This window comes from Monodon monoceros, unplaced genomic scaffold (genome assembly GCF_005190385.1).
Source record: "Monodon monoceros isolate NGI ecotype Baffin Bay Population unplaced genomic scaffold, NGI_Narwhal_1 Super_Scaffold_12, whole genome shotgun sequence".
Lineage (NCBI taxonomy): Eukaryota > Metazoa > Chordata > Mammalia > Artiodactyla > Monodontidae > Monodon > Monodon monoceros.
Genome location: NW_021703768.1, coordinates 83988632 through 84013592, shown reverse-complemented (window position 1 = coordinate 84013592; position 24961 = coordinate 83988632). Strand labels below are relative to the sequence as shown.

The 24961-nt window shown below is 39.2% G+C and overlaps 1 protein-coding gene across 7 annotated transcripts; it reads right to left on the bottom strand.

Moving 5' to 3' along the window:
* Positions 1–347: 347 nt before the first annotated feature.
* Positions 348–24758, bottom strand: CUNH5orf30 (chromosome unknown C5orf30 homolog). 7 transcript variants are annotated; one of them, XM_029218701.1, is made up of 5 exons: positions 24599–24758; positions 17303–17392; positions 11276–11325; positions 7581–8081; positions 348–878 (listed from the first exon to the last, which is right to left on the bottom strand). In XM_029218701.1, the coding sequence occupies exons 4-5, from the start codon at positions 8056–8058 to the stop codon at positions 856–858; spliced, it is 501 nt and encodes a 166-aa protein (XP_029074534.1). In that variant the 5' UTR covers positions 8059–8081; positions 11276–11325; positions 17303–17392; positions 24599–24758; the 3' UTR covers positions 348–855. The 7 variants fall into 7 exon arrangements, with proteins under 7 accessions (XP_029074534.1, XP_029074529.1, XP_029074533.1 ...); XM_029218694.1 differs by lacking the exon at positions 348–878 and having other exon boundaries at positions 6974–8081; XM_029218695.1 differs by lacking the exons at positions 348–878; positions 24599–24758 and adding an exon at positions 23187–23826 and having other exon boundaries at positions 6974–8081.
* Between the last annotated feature and the right edge of the window lie 203 nt (positions 24759–24961).

Below are 24961 nucleotides of genomic sequence, written 5' to 3'. Positions count from 1 at the left end.
TAAAAATTATTCTTCCAATTTTATTTAAAAAAATGAAATTAAGGTTCATGATCAACCACATCCTGCAAATAAGTGGTAGAGCCAGGGTGGGTATCTTTAAAACCACAAAATCAAGATGATCACAATTACAGGACATTATGTGAAGGGCCAAGCATTTTAACTGTTTAGTATTTTCTTTGTTTACAGCTGGCTCCTTAAAGCAAAGAGAGGGGAACTGAGAAATAAGCTGTTAACTATTAAAAATTCTTTAGGTTAAAAAAAATAACCACTCCCAGACATTTCCACCTGCTTCTCTTCCCCTCTCCTTCAGCAAACAGTACTTTTAAGTCCTAGAAAGACACCTGCAGGAGAGATTTCTGGGAGTGGTTACAGCAGGTACGTTTCTACTGATGCAGTTGCCCAAAACCTTAGAGCTGTGAGTATTGTTTCCCAAAACAACATCCTTTAATCTTAAAAGACAATTTTTTAAAATTTGTTTTTATTTATTTATTTTTGGCCGCGCAGCTTGTGGGATCTTAGTTCCTTGATCAGGGATTGAACCTGCACCCTCAACAATGAAAGTGCAGAGTCCTAACCACTGGGCTGACAGGGAATTCCCTTAAAAGAGAATTTATTAAGGATAAGTTCTGGAGCTTGCAGAGCAGGGCATTCATTCTGTTTTGCGCTGAAGAATAAGAGCAGGAGAGAGAAAGCCAGCTAGATTCCCTACCCACTCTTCTTACCAGGCTGATTGTGCAGTAGGAGCATCTTGGACTTCCACTCAGGACACAGAGTTTCCAGCTATGTTCCCAAACAGGGCCTGAAACTGGCTACTTGGTACCAAAATGCTTATTCCTCGTCCAGGCACAGATGCAGCTAATATCTATGAAGCCTCCGGGCTGCCAAAGTCAAAAAAAGATGAGAGGGTCCATGAGCCTGGAGAAGCTACTTTACAGTAAAAAATTGGTTGAATTAGGAGAAATGCTAACTGTAAAATGTTGTTTGCCAGTTTAAGAACCATGATTTGAAATTTCACTGCTAAGTTCTTCACCAGAAAACATGGGTTAAACTACAGTTGTGATTCAGCATGATTTCCTTTGCTGGAGATTTTTAAAAAGATATATGACTGCTGTCCATTCAGGCATTGTCTTCTGCCTGGGAAGTCCTCACCTCTCCTACCCACCTGGCAGATTTCTCTTCACTCTCCACACCCAAGCATGGCTTCCCTAGTGAAGCTTTCCCCACACGTAAGCTAAAATTAGGAACTTTCTCATCTGTGTGCTCAAAAAAATCTTAAATCTGTATTTAATTAGAACCATTCATTTTAAAATGCAACTATTTGTTCTTGACTATGGCTTCTGTATTTACTCACCTTGTATTCCCATCACTTATTACTGTGCCTGGCACATAATACATCACAACAAATATTTGGTGGATGAAGAAATAAAGGTTGAATCATGAATCTGAAGGAGCACTAACTCCTACAGATAAGTTATAATAGATTCGTCTCAATGGTTCTATTTCAAACAAGGATTTGTTTGCTTTTATACACCTTATATAAAATCCATCATAGTTCTTTGAACATTCTCTTTGTAGCCTTATAAGATCACTATATCTGGCTGTCAATATACAAAGGAACCCTCTCTCATTACTAGTCACACCACAAGTCTAGCCTAACACAAATGAGATAGCTCTTACAACTTTTCTATTCACAAATTAGGAACCATTACCATCGGCAGCATTTCCTATAATTTCTAAACAGAGTAACCCGGCCCAGTGGGGAAAGTCATGTTTTCAATTGTTTATTCTCTGGTATCTCTATTCTAGTCAAAAGGTTCCTCAAAAAAAAAGGAAAATTTTAAAGAAAATCTGAAGGAAAAATACACAATCCCACCTGTTTACTTTGAAGGCTTGATCTAGCAAGTGTTTAAGAAATGAATTTCTGGTGAAAACAAAAGTAGTCAGGCAATGTTATACCCAATGTAATGTGTGCTCTTGCCCTTAAAAAAAGAGAGTCAGTCTGTCACGTTTAGAGAATATCTTTCTGAACTATGAGTGGATTACCTTATGTGGCCTGCCAGAAAACAGTATTCACTCCTATAAATACCTAATCCCTTAAACATTTCCCCCATAACTGCATCAATTTCTCATTAGATGAGCATGTCACTAAACATATATGTGAAACATAAGAATAACAAAACTCAAACTTTATAAACATTAGAAAGTAAAATACAGAAATCTACCAACAGATGCAGGGTTCTAGGTAGTCATTTCAAAAACAATCTGTATTAGGAAACTTCTTGAGCAAAACACTTACCATATAGTAGTTTCATTTCTTATACAAACTACATCAAGAATACACATTTTTAAATGTACTTCAGACCCTAAATAATTAAAGCAAACCTCTCAGTCACCGCCCCCCCCAACCCCAGGATAAAGGGCAATGCAAGAGAAAACAAATCACTAAAATACCCATTTATGCTCTCATAGGTCTCACCTGCCCTGTCCCCAACTCCAATATTTCAGTTCTTTAACTACCCCACCACCTTAACTCTTCTCTTCTAGAAAGTGGGTCAGTCCATCTTAGCAGGCCACCTAGAAGAAAGGTGGAGGTAACCACTGAACGTTACCGGCATGCCTTGACCCTTCTCAGATTCAATTATTTTAAGATTTTGCCTTCCCCATATTTTTCATCTCCCCAAACTTCCCCATCAAGTCACTTTTTTTCACTTTCTACACAGACAGCAATGTTAAGTGAGCACATTCAGTATATAGGCCAAGCTACTGACAGAAAAATGAATAAGTTCTCAGATTTCAGTCCCGTAGGATTTAAGCTCCTCTCTTAAATTAATATTTATTCTACAAAACACTCACCTGGCATACATCTTATGCTACCTTGCCCTACCTCTCCCAATAACAGGCATGTCCTTGAAGGTGAAATCCATCTTAATCTCTTTTGTCCCCAGAATGCCTGCATATTCTCAGTAGGCACCTTCTGAATTCTCCTCTGTTCTCTGGTTAGAAGACTGGGCCCAGAATGGCCTCCTCAAAAACGTTCAGACCATTTTTAAATTCACACTATAACCCATTGCAGAGGGTGTGGTGGGCAAACACGTCTTATCTTCACTGTAATGTTGATCAATTCACTAGCAGCTGCCTAAAGTTCTGGGTTAAGAAAGATAATAAGGTCACATATGGACTCAGAGAGAGAATGTACACTGATACTAATAATGGATTAGTGATGTCTGCCACATGCATAGGTAAGGAGCATGGTGGTATGCATGCTCAGTATTTGCCACCTCAACTCTAAACCCTGAGCCAAAATCTGAATTTCATTAAGTTCAAGTACTTCTTACTGCCTAAGTTCCTTTCCCTAACTGAAGCATTAGACCAGGCACAGAGGGTTCAAGGTCTTCCAAATATATATTTCCACGTATAAGCCTTTTACGTAAAAGTTTGGTGAAGAATACTCTTCCCGGTGAATTAGACTTAAAGGTCAACATCATGGACCCAGTGTTCCCCTCCCTCTTTGCACCGGCACACAGTCAGAACCCTTTCTCGAGAGCATTCGGTAGCAACTTTTAAAGTGCCGCTAAACTTTTCCACAAAAGCAAAAGCATCGAAGCTCTTTATTCCAGAAGCAACCCCAGCCAGGATCACTTAAGGATTCCACTGTCTGTGCAGCAACTCTTTCATTCCAGTAGATGTTGCGTTCTTCTGTTTAAAGAGTTCCCTTTTCTCATCCTGTGTTCTCCGATAAATCTGTACATCAAAGACAACCCCAAGATCAGGGTGACAACATTTAGGAGATCTGGTTTCAGATCTTTCCTCTGAAATAATTTGACAAAACCTACACAAAGTCATTTTACCGTGGCAAGAATACAAATTCAACACTTTCCCCCCAACTAAAGAAGTGACCTGTGAGCCCAGCAAACTCAAAATAACATATCAAACCCATTCTTATTTTGATTTCTTTCTAGTAGTGCTCTCATCAGCCAGAAAAATCCTGAATTCTTTTCTAATGTATCACGAGAACCATTTCATAATTCTAAAGCACACTACAGAGTAGAAGGTGCATCCTTAAGGGCTGACAACCTCCACTTCTAGCTTTATAATCATATTTATTATATTTCCAAGGCAATCTTCCTCATCAATTTCCATTACCCTAATCCAATTCCATTGTGTAAAAAGGCAATTCTACGTAATACTTGCTGTCCTCTCTGCATTACAGTGACGTACATCCTTGCTCTCTCTCCACTCCAACTCTTCTAGAGCATTTACGCCATTTATGCTTGACAGACTTCTCTCCTCCCTTCCATGACTGAGAACAAACCACTTAGGCCACAGTCATTTCAAAGTTCCCTTAAAAAAATTTTAACGGCTATAATGGAATAAAAGCCCTTCCAAGACAAAAGTATGTAAGAATGAGAATGAGAAAATTAGTAAACATAGGTTGCTTTTCCCAAGATCTCAAGTAATATTTTCTTCAGTGAAAGGCCGATTTGCCTTTAAAAGTTCACTTAGAATCTTCTAAAAGCTCCCACACCTCAAATATTGAAATCATTTAAATAAACATCTCAGGGAAGGAAAAGACACAGCAAGCCACACTTGGGCATTAAAGGACACAAGGGGCAATGGAGAGGACTCAATGGGTCTCAACAGTAGCCTAGCTGAGCCAGAGGCAGGAAGACATGGGGATCTGAACAGGTTTACATTTTAATCCATCCCCATAGAGTCTTTTCTTCCCTGACTGCCGACGCCAGGAGCCCTGGAACCAGAAGTACGAATGCAGCAAAAGTCGAGAAGCAAAAGAAGCTCACCTGAGACTGAGGCAAGGACTGAACTCTACTGCTACTTTAATGCATCAGCTGAGCCGATTTTTGCCACAAAAAAAAAAAAAGAATTAAAGTTATATGATACTGCAATGTATTTTAAGATAATATCAGCAGGTATATGACGGCCAAATGTACGCCCTGTTTAGTACAGAATATCAAATTGAATGCAAATGGAGAGAAAAAGAATTTAAAAATAGAAACCATATTAAAAGGCTAAAGAAAATGTGATTTTTTTTCCCCCCCAGCTTAGAGATCCTCCCTAACCTTTTTTCTTGATAGGATACCACTACCTACTACTGGAGCATAAGCACCAAGTGTAGGGAAAGCAAGACTGAGCTAGTGAAGGGGCTCTGCCAACACATTCTGAAAACCACTGACCCTGAGTTTAGAAACTTTCTTTCTAGGAAACCAAACTTTAAATTATATATATTTACTAATCACATAATAGAAAATATATCTCAAACTTTTAACCCCCCCCCTCACTTTTGCTGCAGAGTTTCACACCTGTCTTTAAAAACAAAATGGAATAGCTACATATTTTTATTTAGCTTAAGAAATTATGTAGGCGCATGGGCAGAGACAGATCTCACAGTCGCACAGTTGTGACTCAACACATACCATTGCCATTAATACATCCTTCACCTTGAAATGTGAACGAGCACCAAATGCAAAATTATTATTTTATTTTCTTTAACAAAAATGGAATCTAAAGATAACTGCTTCGGTGAATCCTTGAACAGTAACTGGCCTGTTGATGATGGACCTCGTTAAAGCACAACACAACAATGTGTGTTTATATCACCCTTTTATTTCATAGTTAGAAATAATACAGTTCCACAGGGTAAGTCATCAATAAATAATGGTGTTTAATCATTAAACGTAAAAATCCCAACTCTTTGGCATCTGACAGGATTCTATTTCTTGTCAAACTAATGACTGTATAGATATAGTTAATCTTAGTGATCATTCGTCAATACAATATGTTACAAAGGTGCAATTTACTTTAAAATGTAAAATAGCTGAAAATTTCCAGCCCACCAAGAAATCTGATCAACTCAGTAAGATATGGGCCAACTTCCCTGAGGCTCTTTCACATGATTTGCCTCAGTGGAAGTATAATCAACGTTGATTAAGAGTTCCTAGGGTTTTCTAATACTTATTCTGCTCTAAATAGTTTGTCATTCATTCTGGCCAAAGAAAAGTCACAACTGCACCAGGAATGACCCACTCATTTAATTAAAAGGTGTTCTTATTTTATAAGCAAGATTGCTAACACCTTAGAAACTCACAGCCCCCAAAATAAAATTTAAAATAAGGAGGTCTATGCTGCCAGAAATGCCAATTCAGTAATAAATTGCACCTTCAAGAGTCAAAAAAGAAAAAAAGAAATAGAAACTTTTACAAAAGGTACATTACATACATTTTTTTTTTTCAAAATATGTTCAAGAATAGTTGAGCTGTATTTGTTACTAAAGCCAGGGCATTATTTCTTTAGCAACAAATTAAACCAGTGCAATTGACATAAATTGTTAAGTAATCCAGGATTAACCCATTAAAACTGTAGAAGCACTTTAGGCTCCTGCACTAATACTAGAAAGTGGAATTTCAATGAGTGCCTGTGCTGCACAGAACTAAAACTGAAATGACCCGATGCCATGCTGAATGGTATCACTTCATACTTAGTTTAAGCATTTGAGAGTAGAAATCATGAGTTCCTCTATTAGAGTTCCATCCACTTACAGAACATTCAGATGTAATCAGTATTATGCCTATAATCCACAATTTAAAGAATCCTTTCCATTTTAAAGTTCCAGATGAATTTTAAATTAGAAAATAAGCACTAAGGAAACTTTTTCAACTTATGAAAACTTCATATTGGAAACTTTCCTGTAAAGTTTCCCCCCACCCATTGTAAAATAAATACTTTGTATCCCAAATTTAATTTTATTAAGACACACTTTAATAACGCTATAAAGAAATATTTTACAGCCATAGAGATCAATAACTTTCCATGCGGAAATAAAAAAATTCACTGCTCAATAATATTATTGAAGCAAGTGAAGAAAGATTATTCTCTTGTCAATTTGAAATGTTAATTTTTTTCAGTGCAAAACCAGTTATAAAATATTTAAACTCAATATTTAAAAATAAAACGTGGTCCAATTTAGCAATCTTCAAGTTCTAAATTTCATAAAACAAATCATTACATATATTTTATAGTAAAGTACAGAGATTAAAGAAGTACTTGAGTACTTAAGATATAAATTTCTAATGAATCATACCAAGTCGGCAACAACCAAGCAGATAACATTTCCAATTTGAGTATCGGAATTTTAAAGACGATATTACTGTACCAAAGCCTTTTTTTCCCAGCTAAAAAGCGATACAAACTAATGGTCAACATTCTGTTTTCCTTGCAGTTGCGTGCTCTAGAATGATTTCACCTCAAGTACCTGTGATTTCATTCCTGTATTCAAAATTTGATCCAATTTTTATGTTCCAGGAACACTTAGCTGATTTAACCATCTATAATGTAAAGAGTCCTGTACAGAGTACAACAGTGGAATTTTCTAGCCAAGTGTAGGCTGACCTAAACTGGTTTACATCCTCTGCAAGTCACTCATGTATTATTCCTAGCAAACACACGGTCCCCTCTGAGGGTCAGGTGTTGAAGCTGGTACTGTAGCACTTCTGTGTCAGCTGGCTCCTTGATGTTCATTTTATCTAGATTGAGGTAGTCCAGAGATTTGGAGTGAGCCCTCTTACCTTTAAGAAGACAGAGAGGCAGAGGCCCATGGAGGGCCTTATAAGGTTCATAAGGTAAAGATTTAGTGCACTTGTCTCCTGAGCTGGGCATCCGCCTTCGCCTCCTGCCATTGACAGCTGGAATCTCGTACGGCTGGTAGTACCTACTTCTGGTTTTATACAAACGAGAGGAACGGGCAAGTCCTGCATCCAGCTGTTTGGAGCGCAAGGAAGGCACAGCTTCTCCCTTACTCTCTTCACCTCCTGTGCACTTCTGGGCTAACTTCAGGAGTTCCTCACCAGTCGTGAAGCCAACCAAATAGTTAGAGTCCATGTGGAGGATCTGGTAGCCTGACACAGTCCGGCGCATCGGCGAGCACGGAGTGCTGGAACAGCGGGGCTTCTCCACCTCTGCCTTTCCCGGGGAGCTCACCTCGGCCACGGGCAAGGGCAGGGTGGTCAGGGTACTTCTGGGCTCTCCATTAACATCTACTTCCATTTTAGGCACCAGTCTGCACACTCCTAAAAGCAGACAGACTCAGATTAGAAGAGTGTAACGATCAGAGCCTCGGGCCAAGCTGGGTGGTTTGAGAAGGCTCAGGGAGCAAGAAGTAACACCGGCCGGAAAAACAACCAATGTACATCTGACAGATTTTTATCTATGCCTATTAAATGTTCCACAGCAAGCATGAAATGACTACTACTTCTCTGCCTTCAAGAACTCAAAGGCAGGTTTGAGAACTGAAAGGTTCATATGGAGAAGTGTTAACAGAAAACAACAGCAATACTTCTCTAAATGCAGTGCTCCTTTCAATCACACAAAGTTTATTCCTTGGTGCGATTATTAAGCAAATCCAATACAGAGCTCAACATAATGAAGCAAATAAAAATAATCATACACAATTTCACAAGAATCCACAAAATATTTCCAACATAAAAATTAACTTTAAAATTAACTCTTCAGCACAGCAAAGGAAACCATAAACAAGACCAAAAGACAACACTCAGAATGGGAGAAAATATTTGCAAATGAAGCAACTGATAAAGGATTAATCTCCAAAATTTATAAGCAGCTCAATAATGAAAAAACAAACAACCCAATCCAAAAATGGGCAGAAGACCTAAATAGACATTTTTTCAAAGAAGATATAGAGACTGCCAACAAACACATGAAAGAATGCTCAACTTCATTAATCATTAGAGAAATGCAAATCAAAACTACAATGAGATATCATGTCACACCGGTCAGAATGGCCATCATCAAAAAATCTAGAAACAATAAATGCTGGAGAGGGTGTGGAGAAAAGGGAACACTCTTGCACTGTTGGTGGGAATGTAAATTGATACAGCCACTGTGGAGAACAGTATGGAGGTTCCTTAGAAAACTACAAATAGAACTACCATATGACCCAGCAATCCCACTACTGGGCATATACCCTGAGAAAACCATAATTCAAAAAGAGTCATGTACCACAATGTTCACTGCAGCACTATTTACAATAGCCAGGAGATGGAAACAACCTAAGTGTCCATCGTCGGATGAATGGATAAAGAAGATGTGGCACATATATACAATGGAATATTACTCAGCCATAAAAAGAAACGAAATTGAGCTATTTGTAATGAGGTGGATAGACCTAGAGTCTGTCATACAGAGTGAAGTAAGTCGGAAAGAGAAAGACAAATACCATATGCTAACACATATATACAGAATTTAAGAAAAAGAAAATGTCATGAAGAACCTAGGGGTAAGACAGGAATAAAGACACAGACCTACTAGAGAATGGACTTGAGGATATGGGGAGCGGGAAGGGTAAGCTGTGACAAAGCGAGAGAGAGGCATGGACATATATACACTATCAAACGTAAGGTAGATAGCTAGTGGGAAGCTGCCGCATAGCACAGGGAGATTAGCTCAGCGCTTTTTGACCGCCTGGAGGGGTGGGATAGGGAGGGTGGGAGGGAGGGAGACGCAAGAGGGAAGAGATATGGGAACATATGTATATGTATAACTGATTCACTTTGTTATAAAGCAGAAACTGACACACCATTGTAAAGCAATTAAACTCCAATAAAGATGTAAAAAAAAAAACTTTAAAAATTAAAAAAAAATTAACTCTTCAACTGTGTTTAAGGGGCATACAATAAAAGATAAAAGCTGATCAATTTCTCCAAAGAATCCAATTTAGAGCTAAAAAAATTTTTAAGGTTGGAGGAGTCTTAAGGGAAGGTTCCCACAAACCTTGTAAATGTTCTTTATTCCATATCTCCAATCAATTATTTAAAGAAAACCATTTTGTAGTTTAAAAGTTAATCCTAAATCCAGTAAATCAGGCCATTTTTAATATTAAACATATATAAAAATCAAATGTTATTTGACTATTTAATCCTAAAATATACCACAGATTTAACAGTTATTTTATTCTGCAACACCTAAGACAGTGCACTTTTGAATAGTTTGGTAAATGGCAGAACAATTCACAACGAATACTAATATTATTCATCACAATGATCACATTACATATTTGGAAAACCCCAGCAACCAGAAGTACCACAGACAATGGCCAGGTTCCTAGGAACTTGCAGATGGAATTTTGGAAAATAAAATCCAAGGGAAACAGTGACAATGTCACTTCTGATAAACTTTACCTCTACTTGATCTTCAATTAGAAGTAGGTAGCACAGCTTTAAATGTCTCAGATCACTAATGAAAACGATGTCAACTAATAACATGTCAAAAAATAATGTGATTTTAAGATTAAATATTTACTGAATTAGGCTATTATATTAAATAACTCTCACGAATCCCTTTGTAAAACAAATAATCTTTTCCTAATTGAATCATTTTCTAAAATTTGGGTATTCATTCAAAATGTAAGCAATCAGAAAGCTAAAAAAAAAAGTCCCAACCTTATTCCTTCATTTGCATGCTGCATTTTCTTTTCCTTCATTAGAAAATAAATAAACCAAGACTATGAAGAAGTTACCAGATGCCATCCTGTCCTCACTATGGTCCACACATCTCTAGTACAACTGAAAACTAATATCTAGAATGATTCCTGAGGGCTTCCCTGGTGAAGCAGTGGTTGAGAGTCCGCCTGCCAATGCAGGGGATGCGGGTTCGTGCCCCGGTCCGGGAGGATCCCACATGCCGCGGAGCGGCTGGGCCCGTGAGCCATGGCCGCTGAGCCTGCACGCCCGAAGCCTGTGCTCCACAACGGGAGAGGCCACAACAGTGAGAGGCCCGCGTACCGCAAAAAAAAACAAAAAAAACAAGAATGATTCCTGAGATAAAGTAAATGTCAAAGGGATCCATATAGTTTTGCTTATTACTTACTTTTTACTCTAAATCTTACACTATTTCCAATTTTAATTTAACCAAAATACCTTCGTCCCTCAACACTTCTAGCTTTAAATTAATTGGTTTTATTCTATTTTATTAATGTAAAAATAAATTTATATTTAATTGTATAATTTATTTCTCTGTTGAGAGGATGGGAATAGGAGGTGACTACCATGCATACTTCGGTATGCATGCAAAAACCTGAAGATTTCTCATCTAATAAACTTTAGAGGGCCATATGAAACCTCATCAGATTTTATGCTGAACAAACAAATGTTTACTCTAAGCCAAATGACAAATTAATCCTTCCTTTCCCACTAATTCTGCAGTCCAGAAAGAGCACAAGAGGACAGATCCAAGGCCTCCAACATACCTAACCTGACAGGCAGCTACAGGCGGGAAGTGTTTCTCTGATACTTCATTCTGAAAGAGAAGGAGAGGAGGGTCAGTGAAACCTAAATAATCAGGGCTGTGGAGGAGATGGGGACCACCCAAGGGGAGTTACCTAGGTGGTGACACTCAGGCCATCAGTCCACATTAAGTGACAAACCAGTCTAGGTTTCTTCCAAATCTGGCAGTCCATGACAGTCCATGGATTTCCACCAGTCACCTTACTGCATTCCCTGGTATATTATAAACTTCCTAAAATTCATGAATTCACACTTTACCCATTCTGAATTGGGTGATAATTCAAAAAGAGGCTAAGCTGGAAGTCATCTTATTTGCCCCTTAGTATAAAAATTGCTAAGCGAGCTAACAGTGTGCAAAGTCACAGTAAAGAAGAGTGGGCACAGGCTTCTCTGGTCAATGCAATCATCAAAAGTTTGCTCCCTCACTAAGTCAATCCTGCTCCATCAAGGCAGACCAAGAGGAATACTTAGAATCTCTAGGGGTTGAGGATAATGAATGGCAGGATACAAAGGTTTGAGAGAAAAAGAAATTATACACCAGCTTAAAAATAAGTACCTAGAAAATTAGAAAAGTGAGTGAGACAATGTATAAAGGTCAAGATTTGGTGTGACAAGAAAAAGACACTTCTGTTAGATGAGTAACTATGACTGGTTAAGTTTCCAGCAGCCAAAACACCATAAAAAATATCACCTGGCTTGGGCAAAACTATCCAACAGGCTCTTCAGACATCTAACCTGATAGACAATGATTTAACCTAGATTGTTCAGCGGAAAATGTAGTTTAAGAACTCTGGAAATGTCAACCAAGCAGCCTACCATACTTTAAGAAAACTTACCATATGTAAGAAACCTACTACACTTTACTAATGTAAACAACACACTCCCTGTAGAAAACACTACTTAACCAGAAAGTTAAAGAAATAAGCATTTCTAATATCCTCTAACAAAAATTTTTAACCTAGGCACTAAGGATCAATACTCTATGTAACACTTCTGAATGAGAGTCCTGCTGTACTGGAACATGAAAAAGCTCACTTTAGATATTACATACATAACAGCTGCTACCTGCTGAACCTCTGATGAGTAATTCTAAAGGCTGGAAAACTGCAGTTTTTAGTTATAAAACATCAGTACTCCTGCTCCAAACGATTGCATATTCTCAAAACTAACAGTTCTTTGAGGTGCTTTCATGGTCTCTGTAGCATACTGTCCTATATACAAGAACATCTTCAGATCTTGACACTCATGTAGGAATATGAATGGTGCAAACAGGACTCAGCAAATTGCACAGATTTTAAAAAATGATCCTTTTTACTTATATTTTGCCTTTCTAAAGAACATCTACTGTGTGGCACTAAGAAAGCTATGTGGAGGCTAGGTGATTGGCAAGTAAATATTTTATTTTTAGCTGGGCAGAGTGCTGACTAAGCAGCATAACCTTCCACTCCTCAATGTGACCGAAAACAAACCTTTTTATGCTATTAAATTGCCGAAAATTTCCTGAGTAGATTTAAATATTGGAGCAAGATCCTGAGAGCAGTTACACAATCAACGTTTACTTATCTTTTTAATGGGCAGCAGTAGTGTAGGTACTGTCCCATCTGAAGAGGGGGAAGTACTCTCTAAAAAAATGGGGGTGACGTGAAAGACAATAAAGACTGAAAGGTCTCAAAGTCAGCATATATGAATGTCCAATAATTTTCACTGCAAAATTTCTTATTAAAGGCATTCATCAGGGAACTCGGCTATCGTGACTACATTGGATGTAGCCTGTGTTAGCAGTATATTCTTTGTATTTTACCATGAAAACTCTGCTTATGGGTTTGTTATTTTTAACAATATTCATGACTAAGCATTTTGTTTTATATTCTAAAATAAAACTTGTATCAAAAAAACATACTGCCAAGATAAACAATTACAAAGCACTCTCTGTAAATATTGCAAGTATATGTGCAACAGGCACCACACCCACTGCATCCTTAAGAATAAATGTGAACCGAGAAATCAGGCCCACTGCTAACTTCTGCACCACAGAGCACTACAAATTGGAGACCAACAACAGAGACCCTTACTGTTTCCATTAATGCCTTTCATATGCAGTTTAAAGCAAAAATAAAAACTGGAAACAGAAAATATGATACCAGAAGCAGCAATATTCTGTGGAATAGAGTCTAGAACAGAAAATGCAACAAGCATAAAAAAGTCAACTTGTAGTTGAACACTGCTTTTATAACTGAGTTTCATAAACAAGTACCAGAAACAACTGTAATTTTTTTAAATGACACCTAAGGGTCTTCAATATCAAATTCCCTCACAATCCAATCAGCAACAGTGGCACTCAAGTATATTTATACAGCATACGGAAGACCTGGCAATGTTCACAGGCACCACTCTGTTTCTTTGAAATATATGAGGACTCAAAACTAGATAACGCTAAACAAGGAAACACTTCAATATTTACCAGGAAAATGTACACAGTGTACATTTTAAAAACACTGGGTACAGCATGCAATTGTGAAGTTTAGCTGAAACTAAAGCAAAAAGTCCAAACCACAACACACACGTAGGGGAACCTGATGCATCAAGACCAGCACATTCAAAAGAATGTGACCATGGAATCTACTCAGCTCTGAACACCCTCCAAGAGGCCAAACTTCCTATACATTTGGCACCAGGAGCAACATTTTGAAAATATAACCTAGATGCCTCAGCTCCTTAGACCAGCTCTGAAAATAGCTGATAAGTTTCACAACTACTATACAAAGAATTATTTTGAGAAGTACTGCATTCTGGGAGTGTTTTTTTTTTTAATCAGGCTTATCAAAAAAAGTCACCCTCAGTAATCAAAAAACTGCTCCAGTATGCTTGAACTGTTTTTAGCAACACATAGCAACAAAATTTAAGACAAAACAGATGTAATGTAACTGTCTAAATATACAGAACAAAAATATCATGTGAACAAAATCTTTTTCAAGAGGTACCTGAAACGAACCATTCAGAACAGAGTCATTCCTTGGGAAATGGAGTCCTTCCTAAGCATGACCATTATCAGTCCAGTGATATCTAGATCTATCTAGTTTTAGTGCCAGAGTCATCTAGGAGTTCACTTTCCCGGAACCTCCGATTACAGAGAAGAGGACATGTAAGCCGTGAAGGCAAGGGCCTACCCAGGGCCAGGTGTGCAGTTCCAGGTCTCCTGGCTTCAAGTCCAGTTCTCCTTCAATGTCATCATGCTGTGCCTCTAGCACATGGTTCCCAAAGCTGTCTACACACTGACACATCCAAGGACCTTCAATAAATACTGATGTCTGTGCTCTATCCCAGATCTGTGATTTAAATCATCTGGGGCGTAGCCTGGGCTCTGACATGTTTAAAACATACCGCAAGTGCTTCTAATATGCAGACATGTTTGGGAACTTGTCTTATAGACATAGAACTTAACAGGTAGAAGAATTTCACTCCTGTAAGTTCCTGCCTTCTTTTCCTTAATCAGTAATTATAGTCACATTAGTGAATATCGTTTTTGGCTGCTTCCAACTGCTAGCAACCTATCCCTAAGGCCTTCTAATTTACTGTTTCTAATCCACTGCTGTGCTTAAAAAACATCTGCTAACCAAACTTGTTAAAACTGGATATAAAATATAAATAAATTTATGCACTGAGTGAGAATTGGGCTTCTCCATCTGCACATACTTTGGTATAGTTACAGTTATTTTAGCTTCTTAGAAGCCTCTGTCAGGTACAGCCACTTTGGATCACAGTTGGGCAATTTCTTATAAAGTTAAATAAATGCTTATTAAACAACCCACCCACCTTACCTGTAGGTATTTACCTAAGAAACATGAAAATATATGTTCACACAAAGACCTGAACATGAATGTTTATGACAGTTTCATTCATAACCACAAAAAAACCTCGAAACAATCCAAACATCCACCAACAGGGTAACGGACAAAGAGACTGTGGTTCATGTATAAAATGGAATACCACTCAGCAATGAAAAGGAACAAACCAGGATTACACTAAGTGAAAGAAGCAGACAGAAAATGTTATATACTCTGTGATTCCATTTATATGACATTCTGGAAAAGGCAAAACTGCTGGGACAGAAATCAATCGATGGCTGCCAAGGGCTGAGGCTGGGAGGAGAGGGCATACTACAAAGGGGCACAAGGGAATTTTGTGGGGGGGATGAAAATATTCTATACATTGACACTACACAAATGGCTACATTTGTCAAAAGTCATCAAACTATACACCTTAAAAGCGTGAATTTTACTGTATATAAATTATACTTCAATAAACCTGACTTTAAAAATAAGCCTGTCGGGCTTCCCTGGTGGCACAGTGGTTGAGAGTCCACCTGCCGATGCAGGGGACGCGGGTTCGTGCCCCAGTCCGGGAAGATCCCACATGCCGCGGAGCGGCTGGGCCCGTGAGCCATGGCCACTGAGCCTGCGCGTCCGGAGCCTGTGCTCCGCAACAGGAGAGGCCACAACAGTGAGAGGCCCACGTACCCCCCAAAAAAATAAAATAAAATAAATAAGCCTGTCACACCAAGTTTTTGATGGTCCTCCAAATTTTAAAATTCTTTAAAATCCTTCTGTGGACTTCCTTGGCAGTCCAGTGGTTAAGACTCCATGCTTCCAGTGCAGGGAGCACAGGTTCAATCCCTGGTCAGGGAACTACGATCCCACATAACATGCAGAGTGGCCAAAAAAAAAAAATCCTTCTTATACTGTTTAATCCCAGAATCCAAAGGAATCTAACAGTTGTCCAGTCTATGTCTGAACACCTTCAATGACAGGTAACTCACCACCTCTCAAGTTGGCTCATTTCCCTTTTTGCAGCTCTGCTAGAATGTCTTTTCATTTACATATATAAGTACATCTATAACTATGCATATGTACATGTGTACACATATATGTATACTGTATGGAGAGAGAGATACACACACATTTCTGTAGCTTCTACTCATTGTTCCTTGTTTTGTGCTTTACTTCAATTGAATGAGTTAATGACCCAGCCACATCATTTCTTATTTAATAGCCTCTAAAAGTACTTTGTACCTATAGTTCTCAAACTTCTTGCTCTTTTCCTCAAAACTGAAAACTTTAGTTATGCTTCCATTCTTCAGTGTCTTAAATTACATTCCATAAATTTGACAGGTTATATCTATTAAATGAAACAACATTGTTTGTTTTTCCCCCCATCATTCTTTTGAATCATTCTACTGCTGACTGCTAATTTGGAGATTACTATGAAACGGCTTTTTCAAAAGATTATAACCACTCTACATGGTTCAAAGCCAGGACCTACAAAGATATTGAGCAAGTAGAATAACATACCAAAGCATGAACTCACACTAATATAATTTTTTAAATGCTAAAAAGGTCATTATTAAATTTTTTCCCCTTCAAAGACTTGGAGCCACATGGACAACTGTATCAGCCAGGTACACAGACACACTGAAAAAAGACAACAACAGCATTGCCTATTTTTAACAGTTTAAATTCATGGTGTGATAAAAGGAATGTCACACTTGCAGTAAACTGAGAAACGACTAAGTGAAAATGATATTCCTTTCAGTTACCTGTTTGCCATTATATATGTATAATACACAACCAAACCTTCTGCAAATTACTTCACCAATCTTTGGAGATTAACATTTTTACTAAAATTTCCCTGAAATTAGAGCAACTACCTCTTTACTATATTTCAAAATACTATCCCATAAGACCTCCTTTATCTTACAAGAATAAAAAAAGGAAAATCTACTCAAAAAGTCAAACATTTCAATTATAATAATGTTAGTATTCAGTAATAATAATTTCAGTTCTCACTATTAAAAATTTCATAATTATACTATATATATTTATAATAATATACTGACATTTCATATTCATCTGGTTTATATAGTACTTAAAACACATTATAGTATTATGTTCATACAACTGGTTAACAAACAGAAAAAGCAAAATATAACTCACCAGCCTAAATCCCAGAAGATGTCACTGTACAATTTCCAATGAGTCCCAAGGGAACACAGGCATAATAATTTTTCTGCTCTACTCCAGATACTAAACATGAAATATAAAAATAAACCTTTAATTTAACAAGTAACACAACTTATAAAGCAGTTATGTCAATTCTAACTGCAAAGCATGATGAAGCAGGAGATACTAACACCAGGTACAGGTTACATAGGATACAATATTAATTAATTAAAGTAATTTTGAGTTTGTTCAGCTAAATGCAACCTCAAACATTTTATCATGCTTGTTTCTCTGTGTTCTGTTGCTTAACCTCTACCTGGAGACTAATAGTAGCTACCAGGGCTAAATGAAGAGCCAAGAAAACTTAGGGGTTTAAATGTTGGTTCCACCATCCAAATCCTATCCATGTGTTCAACAGATTCGTAGTATCCTATGGAAAATATAATGCTGAGACTGGGGTCAAAAGAAAAGGTCCTAGACCTTGCCTTGCTAAGAACTCTGCCTCTTGACCTGGCATAAGTAGCAATTTTTAAAATGAGGACAATTCCATCCTTCCTCCCTCATAAAGTTGTTATGTGGATCAAATGAGAAGTAGGTGAACGTGTTTTGCATGCTGCAAACCCCTTTACAAATGTGTGATGTTATTATTATGCAATTAATTTTTGATGTCTACTCTTTTTAGCCATAAAATAGCAACAATCCTCCCTAAGACTGCTCTGAGGCAAATGATTGAAAGGCTCATGGAAAAACATTTTTTTAAAAGAGAACAACTCAAAAACACTTCTTTATAGTTATTACATTGCTTACGGTTTCTAACATCTCTTCTGTGCCTTTCACCTCTTACTTGGGGACAAATGTATAAGAAAATCTATCTTTATCTTGTACCTCCCCAATTAACTGGGTTAATTTCTTAAGACCAAGAAAACTCAAAGTTTCTTCCACCTGTAAAGGTTTCTTTGGTTGGTAGGTTTTCTGTTGTGCTTAACTTGTTGGGGGCAGATGGTGGCTCAAATGAGTTGAATAGATTCATTTTACCTATGTAAGTGCACAAAGCCTGAAGTGGCAACAGTTCAACTCATTCCCAAAAAGATTTGTTATTCATTATTTTTCTAACCAGCACATAAAAGTTTTATCCAAAGGAAATGGATTATTACTGAATTAATAAAGGTATGTGCTTCCTCCACTTGGGACCCTGGAAGGAGCTAACACACCCAGAACTATCATTCTGAGAAACCAACATGATTATCGACCTTTGAAACTTCTTTAGATTTAGTTTCGACACCTTTCCTTTCATTTTTTGTCACAAACTATTTTCAAATTGGGTAACCAAGAAACCTAGATAATTAAGTCTGTTCCACCAATGAAGCCTCTGGTTTTAACATAAAATGAATTACAGTGTAACAAAAATTGTTACCTAACAATAATTTTTATTTAACATAATTACCCCCAAAGAATCTCCCCAATCCTAATGTTATAAAGTTCAAATTGATTTCTTATTCAAGTAAATGGATTTTTAATGGGGAAGGGAAATTTTTAAAACCTTTTTTTTTAGTTTTAGCACCTTCTACAAGCCAAAACCTATATGCAATTTATATCATTTAATCTTAACAACTATATAGTCCCATCAGGAAAATATTACCCCCGTTTTAAAGTATTTAATCAAGTAATACTATTTGAAAGTCAGAGCAAAACTCCAAACCCCAATTTGTCTGTTTCCAAAGCCCACTGACATCACTTTACACACACATGGCTCTGTTTAGTGATAAGCCCAAGTGTGTAGCTTTCTACACAATAATCATGTTCCTGAAAAATGTATATTAATTTTTATAAGTGGCATCCTATCTTAAATGTGTGGAGGGTTATTTTATTTAAAAGCTCTATTGCCCCATTTGTGAAACGGCTGGAGGAAGGTAGTTTTAATTACTAACTCTAGGGTTATTTCCAGCGTGAAAAATGTCGAAATTCTAAGGCACATACAGGAGAGTCTTATACAAAACCATTCTAAATCATAGACCCTTTCTCCTCAGACCTTATAAGATTTTTTTAAATCAAAAATTCTAAGCCAGGAAAAAAATGTATCAGCCAATATTTGCTGGTTATATGGTTGGATGCCAGATACAGAAACGTATCTCCACTTGATTTTTCAGGGCTACATCTATCGCAAAGTGAGATAGATTTCATTTAGACTTTTAGAAATCTAGACTGAAAACCCAGAAAAAGGAACATTAGAAAAAATTTTTTAAAATGTTTGATTTTAAATAAACAATAGTTTTATAAAGCAGTCTAAAATCTCAAACTATCATATAATTTGCACCATGTTTCTGGTGATATGTCCTTCTTTTCAAGCTTTTAAATGCATTGGAAAAATATCTTTTCCAATATTTTTTCAATACTAAAAGGAAAATCAACCTAAAACTTCATTCTGGATTTGAAAGCAGAGGAGCTTTAAAGTAATTATCCAACTCTTGCACTACAGCTGATGTGGAAGTCTAGGAAATGGTTGTAATTTCATAGTAAACAAAGTGTGGTAACTAATTATCCCTATTATGCCAGTGCCAAGCCAAAAACAGAAATACAAACAGAGTCCAAAGGAGCAACACAGGGCGAAACCAAGGTGTAGGAACTCTGTTCCATTTTTTACTCATTTCTGACTCAGCTTACTGTTTGGTGTGTAATTGCACGTTATCCATGCACAGGTGCTAAGAGGATGATGATGATAAAGATGGTGAAAAAGAGAAAAAATTTTAAAATAAAAGAAACGAGGTCAGAAACTAGTATAAGAATATAGCTTCTTTAAGAGACTTCCTATAAAGGAACGTAGTAAAAATTATAATAAGGATTTTATTCTCATCTCCCATTAGAAAGAACTAAAAGACTGTAATTCAAAAGTCCCCAAAATATATACCCTCCAAATAACACTTTTAAGATACTTTAAAATCTATAAATCTCTACCACTTGCAATTGATTTTGGCCAATGTTTTGAACATGAAGCTTTGGCAAAGTATCAATGGATCTTCTCTCAAAAACAGCCAAAGGGAAAAGAGCTCATGTGAAATTCTTACAAGATGGACTAAATACTGCATAAAAAACAAAAGGAAGTAAAACTAACACAACAATGTAAAGCAACTATACTCCAATAAAAATTAATTAAAAACAAAAAGCAAAAAAAACAAAGGGAAGTAAACAGAGCAAAGGCTAGAGTACACAACGCTTCCAGCTATAAGCAGCTGAAACAAGCAGAAAGTCCTGTGACATAATCCTGTAAGCAATGAAAATAGGAAAAATTAAGCCTGGTCAAGAGCTACCCATAGGCCTCTGGACAGGGAAGCCATGGGTGACTAAGCAAAAGACACCCAACATCTGACTGCAAATGAAGTTTCTACAAACAGAAAAGTCTGCAAACATTAACTAGCAAGTGTGTCAAATTTTCTCAGGCAAGGTGATAGATACCATCACAGGAAAATAAAGAAGAATGTCCTTCAAAAGTCAGGTGACCATATGTCTCAGTTTATAGCCAGTGAGTGCCCTGGCATAATTATTTACAGCACCCCCTTTATCTCTCAAACCTGTCCCAGTTTGCTAATTGTATTATCATCCTACTCAAAGTAATATATAACAATGGAAAGGCAATGAATTTAGAAAGAAAGGAGGAAAGACCCTTCTGCTTGCATAGTGGCTTTCTTTACAGTTCTGAGTAGTACTTCTTTGGGTGTATCCACTCAGCCATTCAATTATTCATTTACTCATTCAACAATATTTCTTGGGTCTTACTGTGTCCCAGCATTGTACAGGTACTGGTACAAATATAAAAAGTGAAGCCTGAGACCAGACAAGAGGGGAAGACAGACAGACATGGAAATACATAAATCTAACGCATATAACAGTAAACTTGAATGGCATTGGGAACCTAACGGGAGTGATTTCCCCCCAAATATAGAAGCTCCATATGGAAATTTTCAAGCCCACACAAAATCCCTACACACAAAAAAGCCACAAATCTCTGGCTTCATCATAGATCCATTAACAAAATAGCAATATGAAAAATATTAACAAAATATCACTTCCAAAAATCATAAGGTTATGAAGGTTATGAAGGTGAGCATATAGCCCTCAAGAATTTTGGTAAATAAATCTCACAAATCATTAAAGGTTATATTACAAAAAGAAAGATAAACTTCAGGCAAAGAAAATTGGTAGAGAAGTTACAGGTTCTAATTCTAGTTCCCAAAACAGGAAGGAAAAAAAAAAAAATGGAAGCAGGTAGTTTCCTCAGAGTGGCTATTTGAGGAGAGACACATAGTGGAAAAGGACTTGGCAAAAAATAGCAATTTTTAAAAGTTCCGTTCAGACTAATGAAAATATTTTGCTACCAACAGTTTCAGAGATTACTCTAATAATAAAAAAAAAAAGAGGACTAAAACATCTCTCAAGGGCTTCCCTGGTGGCGCAGTGTTTGAGAGTCCACCTGCCGAGGCTGGGGACACGGGTTCATGCCCCGGTCTGGGAAGATCCCACATGCCGCGGAGTGGCTGGGCCCGTGGGCCATGGCCGCTGAGCCTGCGCGTCCGGAGCCTGTGCCTTGCGACGGGAGAGGCCACAACAGTGAGAGGCCCGCGTACCGCAAAAAAAACAAAACAAAAAAAATCTCTCAAGTAAGAGAACACTGAGCAGAAATAAAATGGTTTAACTGCCAAAGTACAACATTCACAATGAAAGTAAAATGCTTAGCTATACTTATGTGCTCGTATTAAAGGCTACTTTAAAATCATCTTACTTTTCCACTTGCAACTCATAAAAACTAAATCATCAATAATTTTTAAGAAGAGTTAAGTAGGGTGTGACTTTTCTGAAACCATTCTTGACCTTACAAACAAATCATTAACCACACCAACCTGGAAAGACAACCCATAATTGGTTCAGAAGAAAAAACTGTGTTTCTCTTTCTAATATCAGTTCTTTTAATAGTAAATTCCTTAAAGGGCAGCGTTCATTTTCTTTCTACTTCTACTAGTAGAAATTAAAGAAATTACCAGTGGCTTATCATTATGTGAAATCATCCTTCTACTTTTAGAAAAAAATTCAGTTTCACTACAAATATGACTGACAGTAACTGGAACTGCACGTCTACATGCAGTCTTTACAAGAAATTTGCCCTTTAGGAAACATAACTGAAATGGGACAGGTGTACACAGTGGAATCGGCTAACGTTCCAGATGAAAGCTTAAAACCAAGAACTTATTTTGATACGCTGGTGACGAAATCAGAGCTCTCTCTGGAGGAAACGAGCTGATTTTCCCCCAGAGGATATAAATCAGCAAAAAAAAAAAAAGATTTAATCCTGTATATAAGGTTTTATTACTCCCACCACACTAAATACTTTTAAGGGTTAATGTGCCCACTAGCTCTCCAAAGTATACAAAATTATACAGAGAAAGTAAACAAAGTCACTGACCATTATGTAAGGTCAATAAATACCCTCTGTCTTATACCCTGGAAGAGATACTACTAAACAGTCTAATTTACAATTAAATAACCTAAAATGTTGGCAGAAGCATATTCTAAACACCAGTTCTTATCAAATCAAGAGGTTTCCGGGATCATTAATCCTTGTATTTCATGCTGGTCATTGTATTAAGTTTATAATGCATACACAGTTACATAATTAAAACACTGAGAAATCTGTGAAACATTCATTAAGTATAATTGTGTAAGCGTAAATCATGGTCTTGAATTAAGAAAGTACCAAAAGCTTCACAATAATAACCAACACTGTATTTTGAAATGACTGGGAAAATAAACTTTGGGAAGAGGTCATTTCTATCTCCTTACTGTCTAATCTGCTCTACAGGGTTAAAAATAAATAAATAAAGCAACTTACAAGTGAACTGTAGTGTGGCTTATCTGAGAAAAACAATGTAAAATGAAGAGTCTAGAAACGTCGGAAATGTTGTGCAAGAGCTGTTCTTTTGGCTAGGAGTAGCGAGCACGCTATAAAATGCTACTGCCTCCATTCTTCCTCTTTCCTCGAATGATTAAAAAGTTCCCAGTCCCAGTGTTAACCTGTGCGCCACAGCCATACACATACACACTCAGCATCTTGGCTCGACACAAATCAGTAACCAACCCGAGTGCAAACTGGCGTGGCTGGAAAAGCAGAGACACCCTAAGGATGTGGAACATTTACAAGGAGAAAGGGACAGGGCCATCATTCCCTTCGTGTTCCCATCTCCTTTCTGGCAGAGATTTGCAGATTCCACCACTAGAGTTTGGCAGCTTCACAATGGGGCCGCCTTCTCAAGGTCTGACTGCCGCCCGCCCGGAAACCCCTTTCCTCCGCTTCCCACCTGGCCCAAAGTTCACCCGCGACAGGTGGGGCGAGGGCGGCGATGCCCAAGGACATCTGCCGCTTTCGCTTCTGGCCAGCACCCGGCCCGAATCCACACGCGCGCCCCCGGCCACGGCCGGTCTGCCCGCCCCCGCCAAACCGGGAGACGCGCAGCGGGCGCTGGCTGCGGGTTCCCGGACGGCCTCGCCCCCCAGACTGCTGCGCGGACGAGGAGGGCAGGCGAGATAAGGCTGCCACGGATTGCCCCGAGGTGCTATCTGGCCCGGGCAGTCGCACCCGGCGCGCGGCCCGGGCAGGCAGCCAGAGGCGCAGCAGGCCCGGGAAGGACCTACTTCTTAATGGGGCCCCCAGGCCCGCTGCCCCGCGATGAGGCCACGGCGGCGGATGATCCAGCGTGCGCGCCAACGCGCGCCGACTTCCGCACCGCCGCACCGCGGGAGACGCGCAATGGGTCGTCGAGTCCCGCACCTCCCCGGCGAGCGCACGCCGCGCGCACACGGGGGCGCACGCCCCTGCACCCTCACTCACACGCGCTGCACACTCACGGCGTCTCCGACCCCACCCTGGGCCAAGAAACTGCGGGATCCCGGCACCCCGCCAGGGCCCCACCCAGTCCACCAGACTCTACCCCCCTGCTCGGGCGCCGGCGGACCAGACCGCCGAGGCCAAGGGCCGCTGAGGCCGCCCGCCGTCCATCCCGGAGGCCTGCCAGGTCAGGGTTCCTCAGCACCGCGCGGGCACCGCGCGCCCGGCCCCGAGACGAGGCAGGGAGGAAGGGGCGGCGCCACGACTGAGGCTGGCACCGAGGATCGATGACTGGGGCAACCCCCCTAACCCACGCACCCACCCACCCATCATCATCATCACCACCACCACCACCACCACCACCACCTTTTCTGCAGCACAAAAGGTTGCAGAAGGAACCACCGTCCCCGTCAACCTACCAGTGGCCCACAGCTCCGCCGCCTCCGCCGTGCTTGCGGTCGCGGAGACTGAGACAAGGGCTCGGGAGGCGCAGGGCTGCGGCGTCGAGGTCCGGGCTGAGGCCGCCAGCCGAGCCAGCCGTGTACCCTCTCCGCTCCCACCGCGCTCGGCGCCAGCTACGGCCCGGCGTAGTCCCCGCCTCCTTCTCCTCCTCCGCCGCCGCCGCCGCCGCCGCACGCCTTCCCGCCCTCCTCCCTCTGGCTGCAGAGGCGCAGCCCGTCAGCGCTGAGCCCGCCTCCTGCGCCCAGCTCACACACCCTGAAGAAGGGCGGACCCGAGAGAGAAAGGCGCTCGGGAGCTGGAAGAAGGGGGCTGGGGAGAGG